The 23182-nt window shown below is 41.8% G+C and overlaps 1 protein-coding gene across 2 annotated transcripts in view; it reads left to right on the top strand.

The window, feature by feature from the left end:
• The window catches only part of fibcd1b (fibrinogen C domain containing 1b), a 119169-nt gene that overhangs the window by 45445 nt on the left and 50542 nt on the right, over window positions 1-23182 (top strand). For both annotated transcript variants that reach the window (XM_030085490.1, XM_030085489.1), the window contains 2 exons: window positions 3888-4047; window positions 16763-16899. In XM_030085490.1, coding sequence (XP_029941350.1) covers window positions 3888-4047; window positions 16763-16899 — 297 coding nt within the window. The remainder of the gene's footprint in view (window positions 1-3887; window positions 4048-16762; window positions 16900-23182) is intronic.

Raw genomic sequence — 23182 nt, 5'->3', positions numbered from 1 at the left:
CCGGGTTCAATCCCCGGACCGTGTGGGCCTTTCTGTGTGGAGTTTGCATGTTCCTCCCCGTGTCTGGATGGGTTTCCTCCGGGATCTCCGGTTTCCCCCGTCAACCGATAACATGCACCATAGGTCAATCCTCCAGTCAGGTGATTCTGACCATTAACCTGACCCCACATCTGGAGATGGGTCCCCGGGCGCTCCCCGCAGCTGCCCACTGCTCCATACGGAATGCCTCAGTGGCATCGATGGATGGGTTAAATGCAGAGAAACAAATTTCGTTGTACATTCACTGTATAATGACCAATAAAGTACCTTACCTTACCTTACCTTACCTAAGGTTACTAGCTAACTTGAGTAATGTATATTAAACACACACACACATGCGCACCTATCTATATCTACATACTTAAATAAATACACACACAAATACTTGTGTAACACATATATCTAGTTTGCGTGTTGTGCGCTTTAATTATATATACTTAAACATTGTGCCTGCACTTCTTCGTCATGTTGTTATTTTTGAGCTCCTCTAACATAAGGCTGCAGGCCTCCACTATTCCCCTGGTGGCTGAAAAATAATTAAAACAATAAATTATGTTGGAAAAAAAATGGTACTGATGAATTATTAAAGCAGTGCATTAATCACCTTGTTTTTCAGCTTCACCAAGAATATCAGAGTCAAACTCTACATAATTAAGAACAAAGTATCACTATATAGTTGAGGAGTTCAGGTGTGTTGAAATTCACGTCACCGTTGTGCTGTATGTTGAAGGGGTGCCGGAAAGCTCCGTCCTGTGAAGCATTCTTCAAACATTCCAAATCTACTGGGTATTTTTCTTCATAATTGAAATAGAAAAGGACAAATACGTCTGAAGGTTTCAATTATTTTTCAATTTGCGAGGGCTACGAGAGGGAAACGAGTGCGGCTTCCCCGACTCGCCCTTCTGAGGCTGCAGTCGACCGGACAGCTGCTATCTGCGTCGTGAAGATGTCGTTATCAGACGGACGCTGACTGGGCGCCGTCTCATACTTGCCCTTTGCAGCGTCACAGCCACTCTCCGTTGCGTGACACTTCCTCCCCACAGGGAACGGGGGCCTCTCCTCCCTGAAACTTTCAGATTCAGGCCACGGAAAAGCTCACCTCGGACGGGTGCTTCGCTAGATAATTCGCTCACGTGCGATGCAGCTAAGTTACCAAATTGGAAATTAAATTGGTTCTCGCAGTAACAACACAAGGCTGAGTTTAAGTGCACGTCCGTGTGCGAATTCTGTACAGAAAATCTGAGCCGTAATTCCTCTCATGAGTCGACCACAGATGTGCGAAAGAGCACCCAGATTTGAAAAACGCATGACTCACAGCAACGAGGCTCCTCGTGTTAAATGCTGTGGTGTAACTGATTCTGTAAGCCAATGCAATGGCGCCCTAATGAGAGCTAATTACATCATGATCCTAATTGATGTGTCGCTCAATCCTTAGCGTTAAAGCTATCGACACTCCTCTGCTTCTGGATCTCCCTCCCTTTCAACACACACACTCAGACAAAACGGTAATTGCTTAATGCATAACAACTCTTGAAATCACATCGAAGTAATGCTTACATGAAAACAAGGGCATGACTCTGGGAGGAAATCTATGTTTTTTGATAATGCTGATAGCACCTTAAATAGATGCTCGTACCCTGGCAGGGCGGTGCGCACAGTGGGCCGTCTCTGTAATGGATGCATCCATATGTGAGGGGTTTGCTCTAGACCTGCATGGGGTCGTTACACACACACACACACACAGACACACAGACACACACGCCTTTTTTGTGTCTGTGTATACGGATTGAACTACCAATGTAAAAAATGATTTCAGTGTAGCTTTCTGTGGCTCAGAGGTGTGTTGCAAAGTTATTGAGGCCACAGTATAACCACTGGGGCTTCTGTCTAATGCACTTTAACTCCTGAAAATAGCAGTGCAGACATGCAGAAATACAGTGGGTGTGTATACATACGGGGGGCTCAACACCTGGTTGGGTATAGGCAGCAGCCAACTAGGCCAGTATGTGAAAATGACCTTTCGGTAATGAACGGCGCATTAAGGGCTGCAGGAAGGAGAGTGACCACGGCAGAACAGAGAGGTTACCGCGCTCCCTGCTAGCCCGAGCACACACATTCATCAAGAGCCTTCCCACAGGGCTCTTTGTATTTCACAGCATTCACCGAAGTGCATTATGGAGCGGGCTTCCATGTGGCGTCTTTGCAGCGCAGGGCACTCTCTGCGCCTTGGCGTTTCTAAAGGTCCCCGAAGGGCCAGACTGTACCAGTGGTGATATTGTACTGTATCTTCTAGTCCATTAACTACAGATTTTGTAAGATTTGCATAAGGCTTCATTTAACAAATTAGATCAGTTTCAGAAAGGTTTTCTTTTCTCCTTTGGGACACCTTTGAGTTTTTTGATCATGAGAAATTTTTGTTCCGTCTTTCTTTCTTTCTTTCTTTCTTTCTTTCTTTTATTTTCCTGACATGAGCACAAAGTTGCTGATGCATTTATTGAAAATCAGACTTTTAAGTTGCTGCCTTGAAATGATCCACCATTAATTGCCTTGTCTCACAAACTCCCAAAAGCCACATATAGAAAACTGAGGCCACTAATTGGAAAAATTAGCTGAAGTCTTACACAGCATTTTAATACAGCAAAGAGTTTTTGGGTCTAGGAAATGGAAAACCTTATAGCCTGTATGATTGTTTTTCTGTGTTGTACTTCAAACTTTGACTTTGTGACCAGTCATCTAAGTCAAAGTCAGATCGCTTTGCTATAATTCTCTGATACTGATGACTATCCCGTGGTGAACGGAAAAATTGTGGACTGAGCTGCAGATGGTTCTGTCATCTCATAAAACCAAAAATCCTAATTTTAATGCTCCTGTGATGAAGCGTGTTTTATAGGACCTTAGTAAATCAAGCCCAGATAGGAAGCTGTCAGATTTATCTCTCTTTTCTGTCTGAACCTCACTGAGCCGTGGGAACCCAGGACCCCATTGCAGGGTTTTTACTTTTCCACATGAACTCCTCTCCTGGGTAAGTCACACCAGGATGATGGCAGATGATCTGCTGGTCATTTTTTATAATGGGGTCTTCATGGGACCATGTGCATTCAAGCCCTAAGCTCCATTAACTCGGTTACCAGTTCGCTACTTCACCCCTTTTTGGCCATTATTGACAGACGCTGACCGTTGAGGAATCCCACACAAGCCCTGCAACTATTGATTTGCTCTTAGTCCATTATTTTGCGCTGTTTACCCTTTTGTCAACATTGCTCAAATCCTCACACTTCTACATTTTCCCTACTTCTAACAGATGTTTGCGAAGTGAAAAAAAAAATTGCATTGGTGACTAATATATCTCACCTGTTACAGAGATAATGACTTTCATTCATTTCACTTTTTTCCATGGTCTTAATGTCATGGCTGATCAGTTTGTTTGACTAAATTAAGTGCCTGTGCACTGATGATTGCCCTTCAGATGTTATTCAGTCTGCAGATCATTTACCAAAAATCTAATTTCATTTTAATCTTCATATATCGCACCAGAGTGTAAATGATTTCCATATTTGTAGCCAAATAGAAAAAAAAAATCAAAAAGGACTTTGATATTATGTGAATCTTTAAAGATCTTCTGGATTACATTTCAGCTTAACTGTATAATTATTCCAAATAATAATTATCGGAGTGTATATGATCAAAAATACACTGGGGAAAAGGCTGAGAACTATTTTAAAGTTTGCACAGTTTGATTTATATCAAGCAAGAAAAAAAAAAAAAGCAAATTGCCAATTCAAGTGAAACGGGAATGTGTGCTCCTCCCTTCAATTGTGTGTGTGTGTGTGTGTGTGTGTGTGTTGCAGCTGCTGTCGGACAGCCAGATCAACATGGTGAAGGTGGTGAACTCGGTCAGCGATGCTCTTAATGCCATGCAGAAGGAGAACGTGGGGCTGAAGGCACGTGTGAAGGCCGACTTGCAAAGGGCACCAGTCAGAGGGGCCCGCTTCAAGGGCTGCTCCAACGGTAAGATAACAACGCGAAGCGCTTCGGCCGTGTCTGCCTGTCGAGCGGGATTCCTCTTCTCTCCCCGCAGATTTGTCGGATATCCCGTCCGTCCCCGTGTCTCTATGTCTGCGCAATTTATACATCATGGTCCGCCTTTATGTGTGACCTTTTGCTGTTCTGCTCCGCTCCATGTCCGGATCCTCCTGTTATTTCTATCCCACCATTGTGTAAAATTAGATTTCCGTGTGGTCCGTCTGTCATCCGTCTTGCCACATATTCATTCAACCCAGCCTCTCCTGGCAATATCAGTATGTTTCTCCAGGCTACAGCTCATCCACATTATCCAGTGGCCTTGGTAGGGATGTGGATTTTTTTTTTTTTTTTTTTGTACTGCGCATGAGAGATGACTTGCATGTCCACTGGGCTGTGTTGCTGAGAGGCAGAGAAGGGCCTCAGGCGCCATCCCATTGGAAGGCTTTTAAGCAGGGGTAGTATACCCCATGGCATCGCCCCGCCCGGTTGGATTTGCTTTGCAGGTAGCCGAGCAGCAGAGTGAAGGCTTCCCGTGTTTAACATACAGCATCCGGTAACGCGGTGTGATCGTGTGTGTGTGTGTGTGTGTGTGTGTGTGTGTGTGTGTGTGTGGGTGTGAGCCACAGAGACTTGAGGATATGGCAGTCACCTCATAAATGTGTAAACACAAGGCTTTGTGGCATGTATGAGTGGATGCTCAGTGTGTTGTCGAACACATTTGGTGGTAGCGTTTGTTGTAAGATTACCGTGATCAAGACCCCCCCTGCCCCCAGGGTGGGTTGACTTATGCCAACACCGCTCTGCCCCTCACTCTCTTCACCCCTCACCCACGGATTACTTTAACCCCATGATACATAAAGAGATATTACACTGTTTGCTTCTCTTCTTTTCTCTATGACACACCATAAGTCATGTCCCTCAGATTGTTCTGCTATGTTGAATTTATATTTTTTGGTCTCTTTCATAAAACTATAAAACTTTTGCACTTAAAAATGAAGTTTGAAAAAAAAAAAAATCTACGCACAGCAACATATGCTACTGTTTCTACTGTCACCGTTACTATTCCAGCCGTTATGATTACGTTTGATACTATTACTACGTCTTCAGGAACGACTACTGCTTAACCACTGCTGCTAATAGCATTACTGCTGCTACTATTAGTCCTACGAAGCTACTCCGTTTATGACTGTTGCTAATTATTGCTATCACCGCTATCATTACAGTTACCTCTATCCCAGTTATTTTTAGTACAAATGGTACTACTCCTCTGATCCACAATAAGATAAGGTAAGATAAACCTTTATTAGCCCCACAAGAGAGAGATTGCAGCAAAAGAATAACACACAGGCACAGAACTGTTCCTAATTATTAATAACAATATCACTGTCACTACAATCATCATTATCATGATTGCTTTTATTATAGTTACTCCTTTTACCAAGTCGATGGCCATTTAACTGCAACTAATACTAGTAATATTTCAGTGTGTATTGAATGTGGAAGCTGTGGCTCAGCTGCAAGTTCAAATCCACATCTCTCCCTGTCCACACGCATGTTGAAGTGTCCTTGAGCAAGACTCTGAACCCCCAACTGCCCATACTGGATGGTGAATGTGTCACCATTAGTGGAACAGAATTTCCCTCTCTGCAGTTCATCAAGTTTTTCTATTCTATATTTCAACAACTACTGCTCCTAACTACTACTTCTACCACTGTGACCATTACTAGTACTCCTATGATTGATTTGAATCCTGTTTATCCTACCACAGTTTCTATGACTAGTACTACGGATATTATTGCTACTCCTTTTACTCCTTTAACTCCTTTTTAAAAAATCTTCTAACTCCTTTTTCTCATTACTACACCACCACTACTACTACTGCTACTACTACTACTACGAAGACTAATAATAATAATACTAATAATAATAATTCCAATAATAATACTTATACCACTCCTATTTTGGAAGGAGCTTGAAACTCTACAAAGAAAAACAACAACAAATCAATAAATGGAACTCATATTTCACACCAGTGGAATTTTACACAGAGCAGCTCCTCTGTTTGGTGCAATCTGTCACAATCCAGCACACCAGCTTTGCTATAAATTCTCCCTCTACAAAGGTAATAATGTTCAGTTTTCCATGAGATTGTCGGAGTGGTTTTAATCTGCCCATATGCTCATTTTCGAGGCTGTATTTTTGTGCCGTGATGTTGAGCTGCATCTAATTATACTGAGATAGAGTTCAAGTATAACCTCTCTAATAATCTCAAGGAAAACTGAACATTATGGCTTTTGTAAAAGCAGGATTTATGGCAGAGCCGCCGCCCTGGATCACACTGGGTTGTCGACGTGCTCCCGGTGAAGTGGCTGGAGAGAGCGCGCTGATGTTCAGAGGACAGGCTGGTTGAGGCTCTGTCCGTGGTGCTGAACAGTTGGAGCAGCAAGCCAGTCGTTTAACAGTTTATGCCTCACGATACCTTTGAGAATTTCTCTCCCTTAACCAGATTTTGTGAAGCAATCAGTAAACACTTACTTGCAACAGAGTAGAAATTCAAGTGGCAATAAATTATAAACCAGTTAATGCTGAAATTATCCCTTGGATCTTCGCAGGATTGTTATCTCACAGTAGGTGTTTAAGCTCAGCCGTGGAATAATTTATTCAAGCTTTGTTTTAATATATGATCTTCTCATGCTTAGTTCACGCGATGGAGTTCGGGGCCATTTTCCTATTTTACGTATGTTGTGTAAGTTTTATAGCAGAAAGCGGCAGAGGTAGATAAATAAATAAATAAATCGCAACATCCTTTTTTCACAGCCAACAGAATTATCAGCCCATTTGCAAACTGCAGATGGTTTGTACTGGATGTGAGATAGCATCTGAAAAATGAGAAAAAAATAAATATTAATGGCCAGATTCACAAAGATGCCAAATAACCGGAGCTGGAAGAGCTTTTGGGTTGCATGCATTTAGCAGACGATCAACTAGAAAAAATAAAATGACTTGAAAAGTACTTCAGAAAAGTCATATTTAGTACACATTTTGGTAAAGAGTACACTGTGTTGTTGTAGTTAATAATGCATATACCAGTAATGTATAATAATGTAATAATAATGTATTATTCAACTAGAAATGGTTCAATTTGTGTTTTTTTGGTCAGTTTTATGCCATTTTGGAAGATAATTGGTTACATAATTCCAATGTAATTGTTTAATTTAAAGTTGGTAAAGTTTTTATTGACATAAATATCCTTTAACTACATGTCACTGTGAGGATTTTTTAATTTCCACATATTTAGTTGAGTGTCCTGTAGACGGAGGATTGAGGGTTACTGGTACACCTCACACATTTTCTCAAACAAACAAAAGATGACATTTTCACACAACAAACATTAACACTTTTTCCTCTCCAATTAGCCTCAAAAGCAGGCAAGAAACCAGGTTACCTGGAGAAACCCCACACAAAAACAGGAATAACACGAACACAATCCTATGAGGCAATCTTCCAGCGACTAGACTGCTGTGCAGCCAGTTATCGGGCAAATCGTAACAAATCGATCTGAATACAGGAGACGCTCTGTCACAAAGTCAACACTGAGCAAAACAACAGGAACAACAGAAGGAATTAAGAAAAGATGGCAAGACCAAAGAAAAAGTCCAAAGGAGACAAAATCTTATCATGAATCTCTGCAAATGAAATCAGTGAGGAAATCCCTTTTAGCACAACAGCAGCAGCACCCCTGCAACGGGCTGAGCAGATTTCAGCCTCCTTTTGAAACGCAGCAAACATGAAGACAATCAAACAATGTAAACAACCTCCCAGTATTTTTCACAGTCTGATAATAATAGTGACAGGAGTGATGCATTTTATTCATCCGCAACTTTCAAGACACTAAGGTTCAATATACTCAATGAAATATGTAAACGTTTGTAATGAAATTAGAAAGAAGTTGAAGAAGAAAAACAACATTTTCAATGAAATCTGCAGCAGACCTTTAACATGAGCGTGCTTTTGGAAATGAAAGAAAAACAGAGAGGTTTTGAGGACGTGTTTAAAAGTGTGTGGGGTGTGAGTTTAGAATGTCGAGTGGGACGGAGTTCCAGAGGTGGCAGGCCGAGCTGCTGACCGCTCCAGCCCCCTCAGTGTCCGTGGAGGCTGAGAGAAGAGGCGTGGCTCTGGGAGTTCAGCTGGTTGCTGTGCAGGAGGTCGGTGAGGTATGGAGGATGGAGGTTATAGATGGCCTTGGGATTTAAAAATTTAAGGTGGATGCATTGTTGAATTGGAAGTCGGTGCAGTTTTTAGAGCACAGATGTTTTGTGGTGGATGGATGGTGCCCTGGCAGAAGCTTGGACTGGATTTCAGAGTGAAATCAGAAAGACAATATGACAGGTGTTCAAGCTGGAGGTGCCCGGGGCGTGGACCTGTGTTTCCCCTCTGTGAGGTGAGATGGAGGGACGGAGAGGCTTGATTTTGCAAATGGAGAGACCGAGTGATGTTATTGAGGATACACTCACTTACCCTAAAAGGAAGAGGAAATAGAGGAGCTGTCCGTAGTGATGGAAAAACTATTAAGTTTTATGAGGGAGGATTTGGAGCCAAAGGAGTGGTAGACACATCCGATATGCTAATGAAGGCAAACAAGCTGAATAGACAGTGCAGCTTCTCTGTGAGATGAAATCCTCCATCCAGTTAGTAGACAAGCTTCCACAGCGCGCTAAATTATCAGGCGGAGCTGCAGGGCTCCCAGAGACACACAAACCTTCGATCCCATCGGGATGGACGCTAAATTATTGCTTCACGCATTTTTCAACCCACAAGCCTTTAGCACAGCGGTAGCCTGTGGGCCACATGTGGCCCGGTCTCTATAGTTTTTCCATAAATTTCCATACATCTATAAATCTTCGGCCTCACAGGTAATAGTATGGTGGTCATTTTAAGCTGATTTTAACAGGGTATCACCTGATTTAGCTCCAGATTACTGCATTACTGACTGGTAAATATCCAGCATGTCCATGTTGATCAGGCTATAATCTTGATGAATGATGTAAGATGTACAGAAATCAGTCACAGTTTGTCCCTGTGGTGGTTAGGATTACAGTTTTATGGCAGTAAAATGATCGTGCTGTTCCTCTTTACTTCAGCTGTTCGGGTCCTACATTTTCAAGAATAAAGCCTCTTCCAGGTCAGAAGCTTTACATGCTTTCGAGATCTGATTCAGTTTAAATCCAGTCGGACGTGTGGAAAGTCACAAACACACCAGAATCGCTCGTTGACCTTGTTGTTGTGACTATTTCTGTGTGACGGCTCCTTTGTCACACATGTTGAGTTCAGTCACGTGCCTGTCAAGTATTCTTTCTCATTATTATTGTCAACATGAACAACACAGCTTGTTTTTTTTTTTTTCTGAGTGAACCTCCTGTGTATTAAACTACTGGGAAAAAAAATACTATTTTAATAGCTGTTTTTCAATGAGTTTTCTCCTAAAGTTTGGAACAAAATAAAAATGTACATAAATTATTGAGATAAAAAAAAGGGCAATGTTTCGGGGGCTTATTGAAATATGCAGTTTTTTTTTTGTTTTTTTTCATTAGTCATCATACGAAGAAAACACACTGTACGGTGGAATTAGGTTTGTGTTGATGGCTGGAATTTTCCAGGCATTGTGACACTGATGCAATATAATATGGGAGAGCAGATTTATTCTTGTTTACTTCATCTATCATTTGTTGTGAGCACTGTAAAGAATTTCTCGCCGTATATTTTCCTGTGAGTTGCCAGTGAGGAAAAAGAGAGCCTGGAGAAAGAAGCAGCTCCCTGTAACAAAATCAACATTTGTTTTTAACAATAAGACTCTCTGTGGAGTTGACTTTGCCAAAAAAATAAATAAAAAAGAAACAAGGTCTTTTGTTCGTACCAGGATTTTACATTTTTTCCCCAAAGAAAAAGAAGAGTGTCTCGCCTCAGAGCTGAAATACCTCGCCTAATATGTCACGATCGTCTCTTCACGTATCTATACAGTAGAATATTCAACAAGAGCTTAAACCCTTGTTTTGTTGCTTCATTTTGTTATTTCTATTGTCAGACGTCTTCCTCTGTGCGGATCAATTTGCAGCTTTTGTCTTACGTATATAAATATTAATAATGAAAATAAATCTACAGGAATCTGCTCCCAAGTCAGAGACTGATGACTATTTTGAAATTAGAATAATGCCAAGCCCACAGGGAACGTCTCTCTCCATTGTTTGATTTATAATTTATTTCCGCTTGAAATTCTGCCACGTTTCACATAAATAGTCACACAACACCTCACTGTAACTTGTTTTAATCACGGCTCTCCTGAAGCTATGTGGTTGTAAGGAGGGAAGCTGTGTAGTTTTCAGACTAATTGAGCAACGCGCTCAAGGGTTCGGCGCCGTGGATGGAGGTTTACATCTTTAGACGCCTAATTGCAAGAAGGGAAAGTTGTAAAAGCACCTTCGCGGTTAATATTTTTTCCGTCTTTTGTGGATTTGGGGACCCACTCGAAAAGGAGAAGGTTCATCTCAAGAGGTTTATCCTCTCAACAGTAAATTTAAAATCCTGCTTTTATGTATCGGACTAGTTTATAGTTTCTGAAATGAATGGAACTTTATTTTCATCCACATATACACACAGCCATGTTCAGTTGGTAAAGTATTGTTGTATATAGGCTCAAAGAAACTTCCAAGATGTCAGAATAAATGAAAAATAGTGGCAGGGGTCTGGGTTCAAATGCCCTTTTTGTGTGTTGTTTGCATGTTCTCCCCATGTGTTTCCTCCAGTTACTCTGGTTTCCTGAAAGCATAACTAGCATAGTGTTTAGACATTTTTCCTCAACGTCTCTTATTCTCTGATTGTTTTTGTTTTACCTCATTAAATATGAATTGCAAGAAAAGGAGCTCTTTTGGTCTTGATGAAAAGTTCAGGGTCGTAGGTAACGGTAGAGATTTTTGTGTTCTAGCTCAAAAATTGTATTCTGCATAGCAGAGTCAATTAATCAATCAATCAATCAATCAATTACAGAAAGCAAGCAATCAAACCTTTTTCAGAGAGCACCTTTCATATGTTACAACAGTACAAAGTGCTAAAACAAAAGAAACCCTCCACCCTCCCACTCGCTCAATGTCATTAACTTATTGCATCCTCATACACCTTTTTGTGTTTTTGCATATATTTTCACTCATAATTTTGACTGAATTTATGCTTATTAGTTTGAACAGAATGCGTCCATTTTTAATTGCACTATCAGCTATTATACAAGATAAGATAGAAAGATGTTTTCTAAGAATGTTTATATATGTATTCAAAATTGATACACAAAAATGTGATTGAGAAAAGGGGTGAAGTTTAAGGAAGTGGAAAGTGTTGAAAAAATACAAATAGAAGGATACCATAACTCCACAATATCACCAGACTGGAAGAGGACAGGCTGCTTTCCTTTGTTTGATCCGTGTACTTTATCTAGCTTTGTCATGTTTCGGCAATCGATGTCTCAAGAACAACATTATCTTTTTAAAAATAGTGATCCCAGCCTCTGGCCTCCTGGCTCCTGCTTCACCTGACACTCTGTCATTGGCAATCAGAAACAGGAGTGGAGACAAGGCTTAGCTTTGATCCCCCTTTTGCATAAAGCTGTCTTAAAGCTAAACGCCAACAAAGCCGTCATTTCAGTACGAGAGCCCATCTCTATCTCCATGAAGTTTGGTGTTTTGTTGCTTCACGAAGTTTCCTCACACGGACTCTGAGCGCAACAATAAAATAATCTGGAGTTTCACAGCAGTCACCAATAAGAGTTTTGATCTCTTTGCAGAAGTTTCTAAGAAAACTCAGAGGCACAAACTCCGAAAGCAAACATTTTTTTGTCTATCACGTCAGAAGGATTAGCTCTGTGCTTTTCGTCTTTTTTTTTTTTCTTCTTTTTTTCGTTTCTTGGCCTCTGACAAGCTCACTGCAGAAGTGACTTATACTGATCCCGAAAAATTGCCACTATTTTTATCCACAATCAGCTTCCTTTAGAACTGTGCCTTTGAGGCGAGCAGCAAACCAAAGTGCTATTTTCCTCGCAGCGTGGTGAATTCCGTCAGCAGCGCCCGTATCACATGTTGGTGAAAGTTTATCCAGTGTGAGGGTCATCTGAGATCTCCAGAGCAGACTCCTGCCGCATGGATCCCCTCTGCAAGGACGGCACTCAGCTCCACCTGATCTGTTACCCTTCAAGTCCCTCCCAATCGATTCTGGGACCCAACTCATTATTGTAAGTCCTGGTCTGACCCCAACATAAAATACAGACTCGCTAAAGCATGCTGGGAACTGAGGACAAAAGCTCGGAGAAGGGGATATTTTTGTGCACACAGCTGCGCTGAGATGAAAAAGATAAAAACAAAACTAAAATAAAACTGCACTTTTACATGCAGATTCCACCCTTCGTGGTTTCTATGGACTATTTTTGCTTTTTTGTTCCTTATTCTGCTGCTTAAATTAGGGTTGTTGTTGTTGGTTTTTGTAAATATCTCCGCTTGAACTTGTTTATGTTTATTATAGACCTCAATTTCTCTGCTGTCATTTGATCTGTGGCTTTTGGAAAAAGGAAAACAGACTCAAGCTCGTGTGATTTCATGTGCTGATTCCACATTTCTCTTACTCAAGATACTTAAAATGCAGAAGATGCGTGGATCCGTCTCGTTTAGAATGAGCTGAATGGTTTGTATAGAAAGCAGAAGATTCACATAAGAACTTTTACAAGACAAGGGTCACAAAATGCATTTCACGCAACTTAGCTAAATATTTGGACAAAACACTAAAAATGATAGAACGTCCAATATGACTGCTCACTCTTATATTGCTTGAGACCTCAAGAATACAGTTCACCTGATTGAAAAGTTGAGTCTCGCCTCTTTAAATGAGTCTGAGGCTCAATCACCGCAGGCCTTTAGATGTGTGAGTCGACCTGAGAGCAAATTGAGGTTATTGGACCGAAAATGAAGGGGCGGGAGACTAATGGTGGCAAAATTCAGCAATATAAACAGGTTCTTGGTTATATAATGTAAGACAGAGTGCGGATTTACACTGAATCTTAAATCAAACAGGAAACTTTTGAACAGATCTGACACATTGATGCACATGTCACACATTTACCAAGATAGTTTACCTGGAATATACGAAGCAGAAGAGAAGCCATTGTGCTATACTAAAGTAAACACGTTTAATTCTACTTCTGTTATACCAGGTACTGACAATCAGATCCATTCACTGGACACACTAAGACAAAGACAAATAAGTATAAACCTGTACGCACACACACTACTCCATTTGTACATAGCTTTGTGCATATATGTTTAAGAACAAGGCGGTGTGTGAACACACCCATGAATGTCTTTGACTGGCTGTCTCTCCCACTGAGCCTGGGAATATTTGAAGAACTCATCTCTGTACTGTTTGCTTTGGATTCCCAAAAGAGCATATTAGATTTTCAAAGTTATTTGAATCCGAACCTGACAGCAGTGAAGCCCTCTCTCTGTTTTTTCTGCAGCGGGGACTCTGAGATGGATGAAACCGCTGCTGGAGTCCTACTTTTCCCGGCTCGCGGACTCCTCGCTCTCGCGCTACGGTTGCGCAGTTGCTCTGCTACATTAAAAGACACAGTTGCTTCTCTCTGTCAGCTTCAGTCTTGTAACTAAGAATAAACACTTGGTTATGTAGTTAAATCAACTTTAATAAAACATATGAAGTTGAAGAAAAAGTTACTGGAGTTTAATCGATTATTGAAAACAAAATAATCACTGGAAGTCTTGAGTAAATCCTGCAATAATTCAGATTATATAACTATTTCAAATGATTACTTCAATTGAGAAAAAGTAACCTCCATCGAAATCAGAATTTTTTTTTTAGAAAAATGGCTCCAGTACAGGAAACGCATATCCAATAATCATCTCCAGCAAAGAGATAGCTGCATTAAAAAACTTGTGAAATGAGTGAAATATACAAACATAAAAATGATTTGCATGTAATTTAAAAGGGGGAAGAGTCAACAGGATTGTAGAAAGAAAAAATGTTTTAGGATATTATGAAGTTAGCCTGAAAAACAAACCAGAAAGAAGACTGATACAACATAAGGTGATATCATTGAGGCCAAAGTAGAATGAAAAATCTGTGTTTCGAGAGCATTGATTAATCCAAAGCCAAAAATAACCACGAGGCAGCGGCACGCGCAGCATTCAGGTTGCATCCATTTGAAAACCCATTGTTCTCAAGCAAACCTCAGAATCCATAATCAGCTAGATATCTTCTTATAGATGGTCGAGGCGTTTCACAATATCCTGACTTGATGATCCTGTGTGTAAATTTCAGCAAAGACGAGAGGATCAAACTCCTCGGATCATGAAGAGAAGGTCTTTTGAGGATGGGGTTTAGCTGCGACCTGCCAGGTAGTCAAAGCTTTTTCAAATGCCAAACGCTCGGGAGATCAGAAAATAAGATTTAATGATCCTTTGGCCTTTTATGAGGGGCTCCTTTTTCAGGCTCGCGTTTTCCTGATGCCACCAAAAGAGAACCTATTTCTACAGGCAAACATATAATTTTCTCATGCATATGTAAATAAAGCTGCCTGGCAGAGGATGGAAAAGAAAAGAGAAACACCTGCACATGATATTACTTTCATTGAGTGCCAACATGTTCAGCGCTTGCAGATTTTGCGGTAAAACAGTCTAAAGCGGAGCTGGACCTGGAGCAGGAGGACGACTAATAGAGGGGGGTCCTTGGAAGAAGAATTTCTCTGCTTTAAGGGATCATTAAAATGAAAAACTTTGAAAGCCCTTGTTAAAGAAGCCCAAATTCCTAAATAATGATGATAGTGCCTTTTTTTTTTTTTCATGTCCCATGGAACCTAGGCAACTTCAGTTTCCCGCAATGAAAAGAAGAAGAGGGAAATGTTACCATTTATGTGTGACGATGATGAAAGTCAGAGCCTATTAGACGAGGCTCACGCAGAGAAACGGACAAAAAAAAAAAAAAAAAAAAAAAGCTTCAGGGAGAGCAAACATTTCGTATCATGTAGGCACTTTAAAAAAAAAAAAAAAAAAAAACCCCGTCTTGTACGGCCTTTTTGAGCTCTCTCTCGGCTGGTTTAAATTCAGGGCTTTGACCCGGTGAAGGCTGGCATGCATAATCTATGACACTGCCCTCATCACAGAGTTTCTCTTCTGCTTCCCGGGGAATAGATTTTGTATCCCTCGTGTAATGTGAGTGGCTCAGTCACAGACAAGGGTGCTTCCGCTCTGCGCCGCCGTGGCTCTCCAGCTCCGCCGCTGTCACGTCTCTACCGGAGGTCTGAGTGAGAGCGGTTCGCTGAGAACCTTTCCAACCTGCAGACAACCTGAGATGATCTTCCAACATCGTCGGACATTTCACGAGCGCGTCGGACGCCGCGATGCCCGGATCAAAGCGCCGCGCCGAAACAGTGGCTTTTCGGCAGGGACGCCAGAGTTCACGCGACACAGCGTAATCACTGGCACCGTGGAAAAGGTTTTTCTCTTGAAAATGAGCCATCGGAAATGGAACCAGATTTTCACGGTCACGCCAAGAGAAACAATGCATTTTTTCCCCCTTTCATTTACAGAAGAAATCCCCATGCGGCTGGTGGTAGCATGGAAATGATTTTTGTCTACCCATGTCCTTAAAATGTTAACGCGGATGTTTCATATGTAATACAGTTTTCAGTGCAGTATATATTATAAAGAACTTACTGAAAGTAGTGCGTGGAAGTCACAGTTTGGTATTTTTTGGAGTATTGGACATACAAAAACAACATAATCCCTCATATCAAATGTTGTTTAAGGTGTTTCGTAAATGTTTATTGTATTCCATGCCGTAGGCTGCTGTTGATCACGGTACACCTATTGTCAAGAATTTCTCATTCCACCATGAAAAGTGTGCTGACCCCTGGTCTGCAGATTCCCACAGAGATAGGAGGCTGAACCACCTCCACATTCGCTGTTAACACAGCATAAACTCCCGTTCCCCTGCGTTCCAAACGCCGGCAAAACAACGGCCTAATTCTCTGTTTGCCTCATTTATTTATTGCCGAGGCGCACCGCTGGTTTACGTAGACGATGTGGAGGATAACGTTGTTATCCTTGGGAAGTGATGTACGCCGCCGCCGTTGCCAGCTCCGATTCAGCATGGCGGCGATATGCAGTCAGACTCACTGTCATACGCTGCTTTATGAAACCCACTTTGCACAGGGCTGCAGGTGATAAAGTTTTAAGACTGTAGAAGCGTTTAGTGTCCCGGCTCTTTGTGTCTGTGTTGTATGTGTGCTCTCTAAGATAATACCTGCCATCTATTCGATCATCTTGGGGTTTTGTGCCAAGAATTTGCCTGTCTTCACTTCAACCAGCTGTGTACTGTTTTCTGATACCTGTCTGTCATTCTCATCTCTTATCTAGTTTTTTTTTCTCATTACTTAATCCACTACAACAAGATCTATCATCTCATTGCTATTCTATTATTTAAATAAATGTATATTATTTTGAAAAAGAAAAAGAGCAAACTTACAAGTTAATTTTTTCTGGATTAAATGTGCCTTTTTAGCCAAACAGAGGCCAGAATGCCGCATTTTAGCTTTTGCGACCCATACTGGGCTTAATTTATTTAATGTCTCTTCCCTGCTTTAACCTTTCCCCAGGCTCTCGTCCCCGTGACTGCGGTGATCTGTACGCCAGTGGCCAGAGAGAAGACGGCATCTACTCCGTGTTTCCAATCCACCACCCCGCAGGCTTTCAGGTCTACTGTGACATGACCACAGACGGAGGAGGCTGGACAGTGAGTCAGAGGATAACACACACACGCACACACCACGCACACACACACACACACACGCACACACACGCAAAGCTCTTAAGCTGCATGCATATCTCCCTAAAGTAAAAAAAGATTCACTCAGTCGCTCCACTTATGCGAGGGTTATAATCAAAATGAAAACAGAGAAATGGAAGAGAATTGAAGGCCCTTTCACCCTCGCTGCTTTTACTCATCGTTTATAGTCTCTCCCTAAATAAGACTGATTCACCGAGCATGAATTCGTCTCACTGCAACATTACTTCTATTCAAGTCGGCGCTACCTGCCGCACGCGGCTCCTGTTTGTCTGCACACCTCCTGTGATTGCACTTGTACCGCCTTAGGAGCGCCGTGCATCAGTTCCAAACCATCTCATCAAAGAGGCATCGCACAAAAGCGAGGAGATCTTACAGGCAAATTTCAATTGGACCTGTTTGAAAACACTGTACTATTATTACGTGTCATTTAGAAGACAGAATACTAATTAGTTGCACGTCAAGCCGGGATGTCAACAGGTAGCTCTCTCAGAGAAAGCAGAGGAGCGGAACAGTAAGAGCCACTAAAACAGACATTGTTGGGAAACGGTGCAATTATAGCAGGGGTAAAGATTCTAAACCAACAGTAATCTCATTTGTTTGTTCATGCTGAGATCTTTTTTTTTTTTTCACTCACACAAAGACGTCTCGTATAGAAATTGGAAGTTCGCCTTCAGTTTTTCTGATGCAAACCATTTTGTCAGTGTGCATCAAGCAAGGAAAGCTTTTCTGTTATATGTGAAAACATACTTGACCTGTTTATGTTTTGGGGTTTATAAGTCAACGCTGACAGCACTGCAGTCTTTGTGCAATAATATTTTTAAAGGATTTTATTTGCTAAAAAGGAAACAGTGGAAATAGGCATTTAGTTTCTGGAAGCGTACGCTTTTTCCCCCCCCCCCCCCCCTTGATCAAACATCTGTCAGTTGTCTGGCCTTTCTAAAGTAAACATCAGTGTTTAAGTGCGACTGTATACTGGAAGCGCTGTGTCTTCTGGGAATGAGAGACAGCGAGGTGAACAAACATTGACACGGAGCTGTTTGAAGTTAAATTTGGAAGTGTAGTTCAGATATATTTTACTGCGCGCCTGCATACACAAGCAGCCGAGTCTCCTTGACTTTAGGGGCATTAAATTCATCTACATTCATTTCCTAAAAATCCTAACTATTTCTAGCACCCAATCTTGCTCCCAGTTTACTCAACATTTAAAGCATCCACCTTTTGAAAAGTATTTTTTCTTCACATCCCCAAATGTGCAGAAATTGCCCGAAGTCCCCACAATGTCAGGAATATCTGAACACACACACACATGCACAAGCACTGAACGCCGGTTCAGGCCATTTATTGAGTTGTTGTTGTGAAGGGGACTGTCAGTCCTCAGGAAAACCAAAACAGTTCCTCATCGGAAAGTGAGGCCTTGCAGTACTCAAAGAGTTTGAATTTCCTGTTACGCAAGTAAATGGCAGCATTTATTTTACAAGCTGTGATTCATTTTCCGCAAAGCATTCAGGAGGCAGTTTTGGAATCCATCCAAACTTTTCAGGGACTGAATTTGAGAAGAAAAAAAAAGAATCTTTATAGTGATTTATTTGATATTTTGTTGTTTTTAAAATCGATGCGTGAACACAAAAAAAAAAAAAAATCTGCAGAGTGAATAAATGATTCTGATGTCGAAAACTGACAGGGTGTGATATTGCGTTGCTGACAACACTTTAAATGGACATTTTAAGCTATCTTCTTTGAACGTGTGAAATTATTAAGAAAGTATGAAGATAGTTTCTTTATCTTCATTTTAGAAATTGGCTGCAGACGGAAGAGATGGTTTTATCTGATATCGTCATGGTAATGAAGTCCTGATGCCAGTGCGGTGCAAACATTAATGCTAATATTAAAGTATTAATAGATGCATAAGCCTAATGAAAAATTTAAAAAAAAGAAAAAAGGAAAAGCTAAACTAAATATAGCTTAAATAAGATTACACCTGCCTTTCACTTTGTACCTCTACTACAAACACATCACACATCAAAGTTCAACTCAAGTCACTGTCTAATTGGCAGGGCAGTACATTGTGTGTGTGCGTGTGTGTGTGTACTTGTAAATCGTTGACTAACTGTATGAGATAGGCAAGGTCGCAGCCTCCGATCATCAAATAAAGCGAGACTGTCAGAGTGACAGAGTGCTTAGCGCAGCATGATGGAATAGAGCTACATAGCAGCCTGTCAGCGGATAAACGCTTATGTTGCCGTGTGCGTGCGTGTGTGTGTCTGTGCATGCATTGCTGTGTAGGCCCCAGTGAATGGATCTTCACGGTTTCTCACGTCTGCCTCTTTCTGGAACGACTGCGCCGGTTTCAAAGTTTGCATGTTGTCCTGTTGATGGGATTTACCGAGCAGCTGAGATTGAGGCGATAATGCAGCAGTTACTGATCCCGCACGGTGTGTTGAGCTGATTGTGATAACACTTGAGCCTCATTAAGAGATCAGTGCGGTGTGATCCAACAGGGGCAGGTAGGGAGACAGGATGCTCGGTGAGTTGAGTGGCTTACTGTCTCACGGCTGAGCTTAAATAAGGAATGAGCCATATGCTGCCACCCCCATTAGCATACTTTGACATACCATAGCGGCGAGGCAGACGCCCGCCGCAGACAGACGAGGAGATGAGCGGCAGAAGGAAGCGTAAAGAGAAACCGGAACGCAGACAAGACAGTGAATTGAGACGGCTTGAAGAAAGAAAAACATCACAATCTGATATGAACAGTGTGGAAGTGAGATAGCAAGATTAAAGAAACAGTAGGTGAAGACCTAGTTCACGTTTCCCTCCTCCCTCAGATGTGTCTTACAATAACATCCCTCTATTCAGGCGTGTTTGCGTTAAAAAATGTTGTCCCCGAGGGGGACTTGGAGCTAATGGAGCCGTCATGAGTCTCTCCAGATACAGATATCTGCCAGGACGACTGCACTGCTCGTCATCGATGACCTTTACGATGCGTCAGTCCTTATGTCTCATTGTTCAAGGCGGTATGCAATCAAGAGAGACCACTGGGAAGGTTTTATTTCACGTGTAGGAGCACAGGAACAACGAGTCCCTCATCTGTGAATCACCGACTACTGCAAATGAAAACGATTTTTGCAGCAGTACAAAAAAAAAAAAAAAAAAAAAAAAAAGACTGGTTAGTTGGGGGATCGACCCCCTGCTGCTCGCCACTTCCCCCTCCCGGGTTTAATTATCCTCCACCTCTTTGTGATTTAAGCTTCTTCACCAGCAGACCAAGCAAAAAAAAAACAAAAAAAAAAACACATTAACTAATTGAGCGGCGGAATCTGGGCCGAGCCGTTACCTTTCAAAGTGAAACTTGTGCGACGTTCTCCAGACTCACACTTCACACTGTTTAGTTTACACACTGGTAGAATTTGGTTGCGTGCCAAACTTTTCAGAAGATTCTGTGAACGGATGATTCATCTGCAATAATTGACATTTGTCGGAGCGAGCTGGAGCTTTCTACTCTCTTCTTCTTTCCCCTGCTTTACATGATTCCATTTATTTTAATCATATGTAATAAACCATGGAGTCTTCAGTTTTTATTCTTTTACTTTCGTCCAAATTATATGTGCATCCTGCAAAGCAAAATTAAAGACTTTTTCAGTCCGTCACCCCTCCTCTCAATTCCTCGTCTTTAATTTGTGCTGAACGGATCGATCGTTTCCTCAAGGTTTTCTCAAAAAGAAATGACAGTATGCCAGAATAGTTCAGTGTGAAAGGAAAAGTTGTGCCAGGAGACGCCTCTTTGTGCAAATAAGAACCGTTTACATCGGGAACCTGCCGATTATGTCAACACGGACACACTGCATGCAGGAAAAATATAGTAAAAGGGACGATTAATCTGAAACGTACAATCATTTCATCAGCTGTTGGAATCGGGAGCCGTGGACATGGAGTCGGGCTGGCACGGCTGCGCTGCAGTAATCACTGCAGGTAATTGTAACAGTCTGAGACTCTTATGAATATTCACGGGGACGGAGAGAGAGAGAGCGAGAACCCAAATATGCCACGGCGAAAGACAGGAGGTTAAAGCAAACAAAAGCTCCCCTTACAAAACCCCGAGCCCTGTTACACAAACAGGCCCGACAAAGGTAGAGGCGGACGGCTCGGCCTGCATCCAGAAGGCACACAAGAAAACAAAACAGCAGCAAAAAAAAACAAAAAAAAAAACTTCCGCGGTTACTGAAATGACAGACTAGCGAGAGCTGGAAGGGCACAGTGAGCACAGAGATCCGTATTTATGCACGGCTTCAGAAAGTGTTTGCTGATTGGGGAGCAGCGGAGGTGGGAGCAGCTGGCAGGAGATCCAGGGAAGAGGTGGAGAAACGAGGAGCCACTGGGCAGATAATGGCTTAATAAAGAGAGTGGAAGACGTTCACATGAACCCTTTAAGATAAATGAAAGGAAACACCAACCATACATGCAGTAATGACATGAAAAGACACACATATACAAACACACACAGCGGTGTTTTTTTCCGCACCGTGAAGGACTTTACATTAATTTACATTCATTTCTTGGAAATGTATTCAGAAGGCATAATTCAGACGCAAGGCAGAGAAAGTGGAAGTGCATTCAGAGTGAACATTATGGGAACATTAAGATCATTTGCACAAAAAGAAAGACAATCTAGAAAATTATATTAAAAATCAACAGCAGACAAAAAGAAGAAACAACAGCGACAAATGATCCTGATGAGTTACACGCCAAGTAGTTGTGGGAAAACAATTCTCTATTTCTGGCTCGTCGTTTTATCTCCTCGGGAGTCTGAAAACTGTTGTTTTGGTGCAGTCCTGGTGACACTGGATCACGATGTGATGTGCTAAATTTTCGGCTGTGTCTCTGCGTTGTTGTGGTGCGACGGCAGCTGTGAAATGTTTGACAATGTCAGCATGTCATTGCAGGCTGTCTGTCTGCGAACCCCTGTTACGAGATATCACCACAAGTGATGCTTTAAAGCCATGCAGTCTGAACTGACCTCAATGCTGCTCAGGACTCTGGCGGCAGCTGTCTTGTGGTTTTTTTCCTCTTAACTTACTCTGCATCTCCTCTCATTCTATTTAAAACATTATGGGAACTTAAGCTTTGTCCCTTAATATTTATTGGAATGCCAATGATGTTAAAGGGCATCGTTTATACATTTCAGTAAAAACAGTTGCGGTGTTTGTGTTTAGGAGTTGGAAGCAGGAGCAGAATCTTCCTGAAACCTGTACTCGCGTTTTGTGTTATCGAAGAGATGAGAGGAGAGGTCAGGGGAGGCTTGATGTAAATGCTTGTCGGAGGGAATTGGTCAGTATTTCTCCCGTGACATAACTCGCGCCCCGGAGACCGCCGGACCGCACGGGTGGGAGGGACGGCGGCGGATCGGACGTAAAAGAAAAAGGCTGTCATCGCCGTGCTGCAGGCCTCTTTAGTACTCCCTCACCATACGCCCTTCCCCGCTGTGGAAGATGATCAAACACACATGTATGTCTACATGTGTGTTTATATGTGTTTAGACACAAATACTGAAATATGTAGGCACAGAAGTCCCTCCAGCTACCCGAACAGGAAACGCTGTGGGCAAGTGGTCCACCTGTTCCTGCAGAGAGGAGATTTCCAATGCCATTTAAATACAGCGGCTCACGGCTTAGGGTAATGTCTTCTATTATTACTATTTTATTTGTTAAAAGGAAAGGACTAAAAATGACCACGGCATAAATAATGAATGAGAGTAGATATATCAGAGTGCAGTGCAGGGCCCTGCATTATCAAATGGAGCTTTTATCAGAAGCACTGCAATCACTCTCAAATATTCAATTCAGCTAAGAACTGAAATGTAAAAGTTTGAGATTGAATGTACGATTGTGTGCATGTTGTATCACCCCCTTTAGAGGCTCGGAGTGCCTTTTGAACATTTCAGAGTGCGCCGTATAGGCTTTTCATATCTCTATCCGCCGCAGAGCTTCTTCAATATTTCATCTCTGTTAGTTTATTGGTTTGCAAAAATAAAATAAAAGGAAAATAAAGAATCCAGAATGGATGTCTCAGCAGCTGTGGAAATTGAAAACTATGGGATCCAATTGAACTTTCATTCAAATTGTCACTTTGCCCACGTGTGAGTTCCTTTGCTGTTTAATATTCTGGGATGTGTTTCCGGTGTGGCTGACTGGTGTGAGGACAGACACGAGCTGTCTGCTGGTGGCGTTATCAC

Source organism: Salarias fasciatus (genome assembly GCF_902148845.1).
Source record: "Salarias fasciatus chromosome 7 unlocalized genomic scaffold, fSalaFa1.1 super_scaffold_4, whole genome shotgun sequence".
NCBI classification, from domain to species: domain Eukaryota; kingdom Metazoa; phylum Chordata; class Actinopteri; order Blenniiformes; family Blenniidae; genus Salarias; species Salarias fasciatus.
This window is presented reverse-complemented; position numbering and strand designations above follow the sequence as displayed.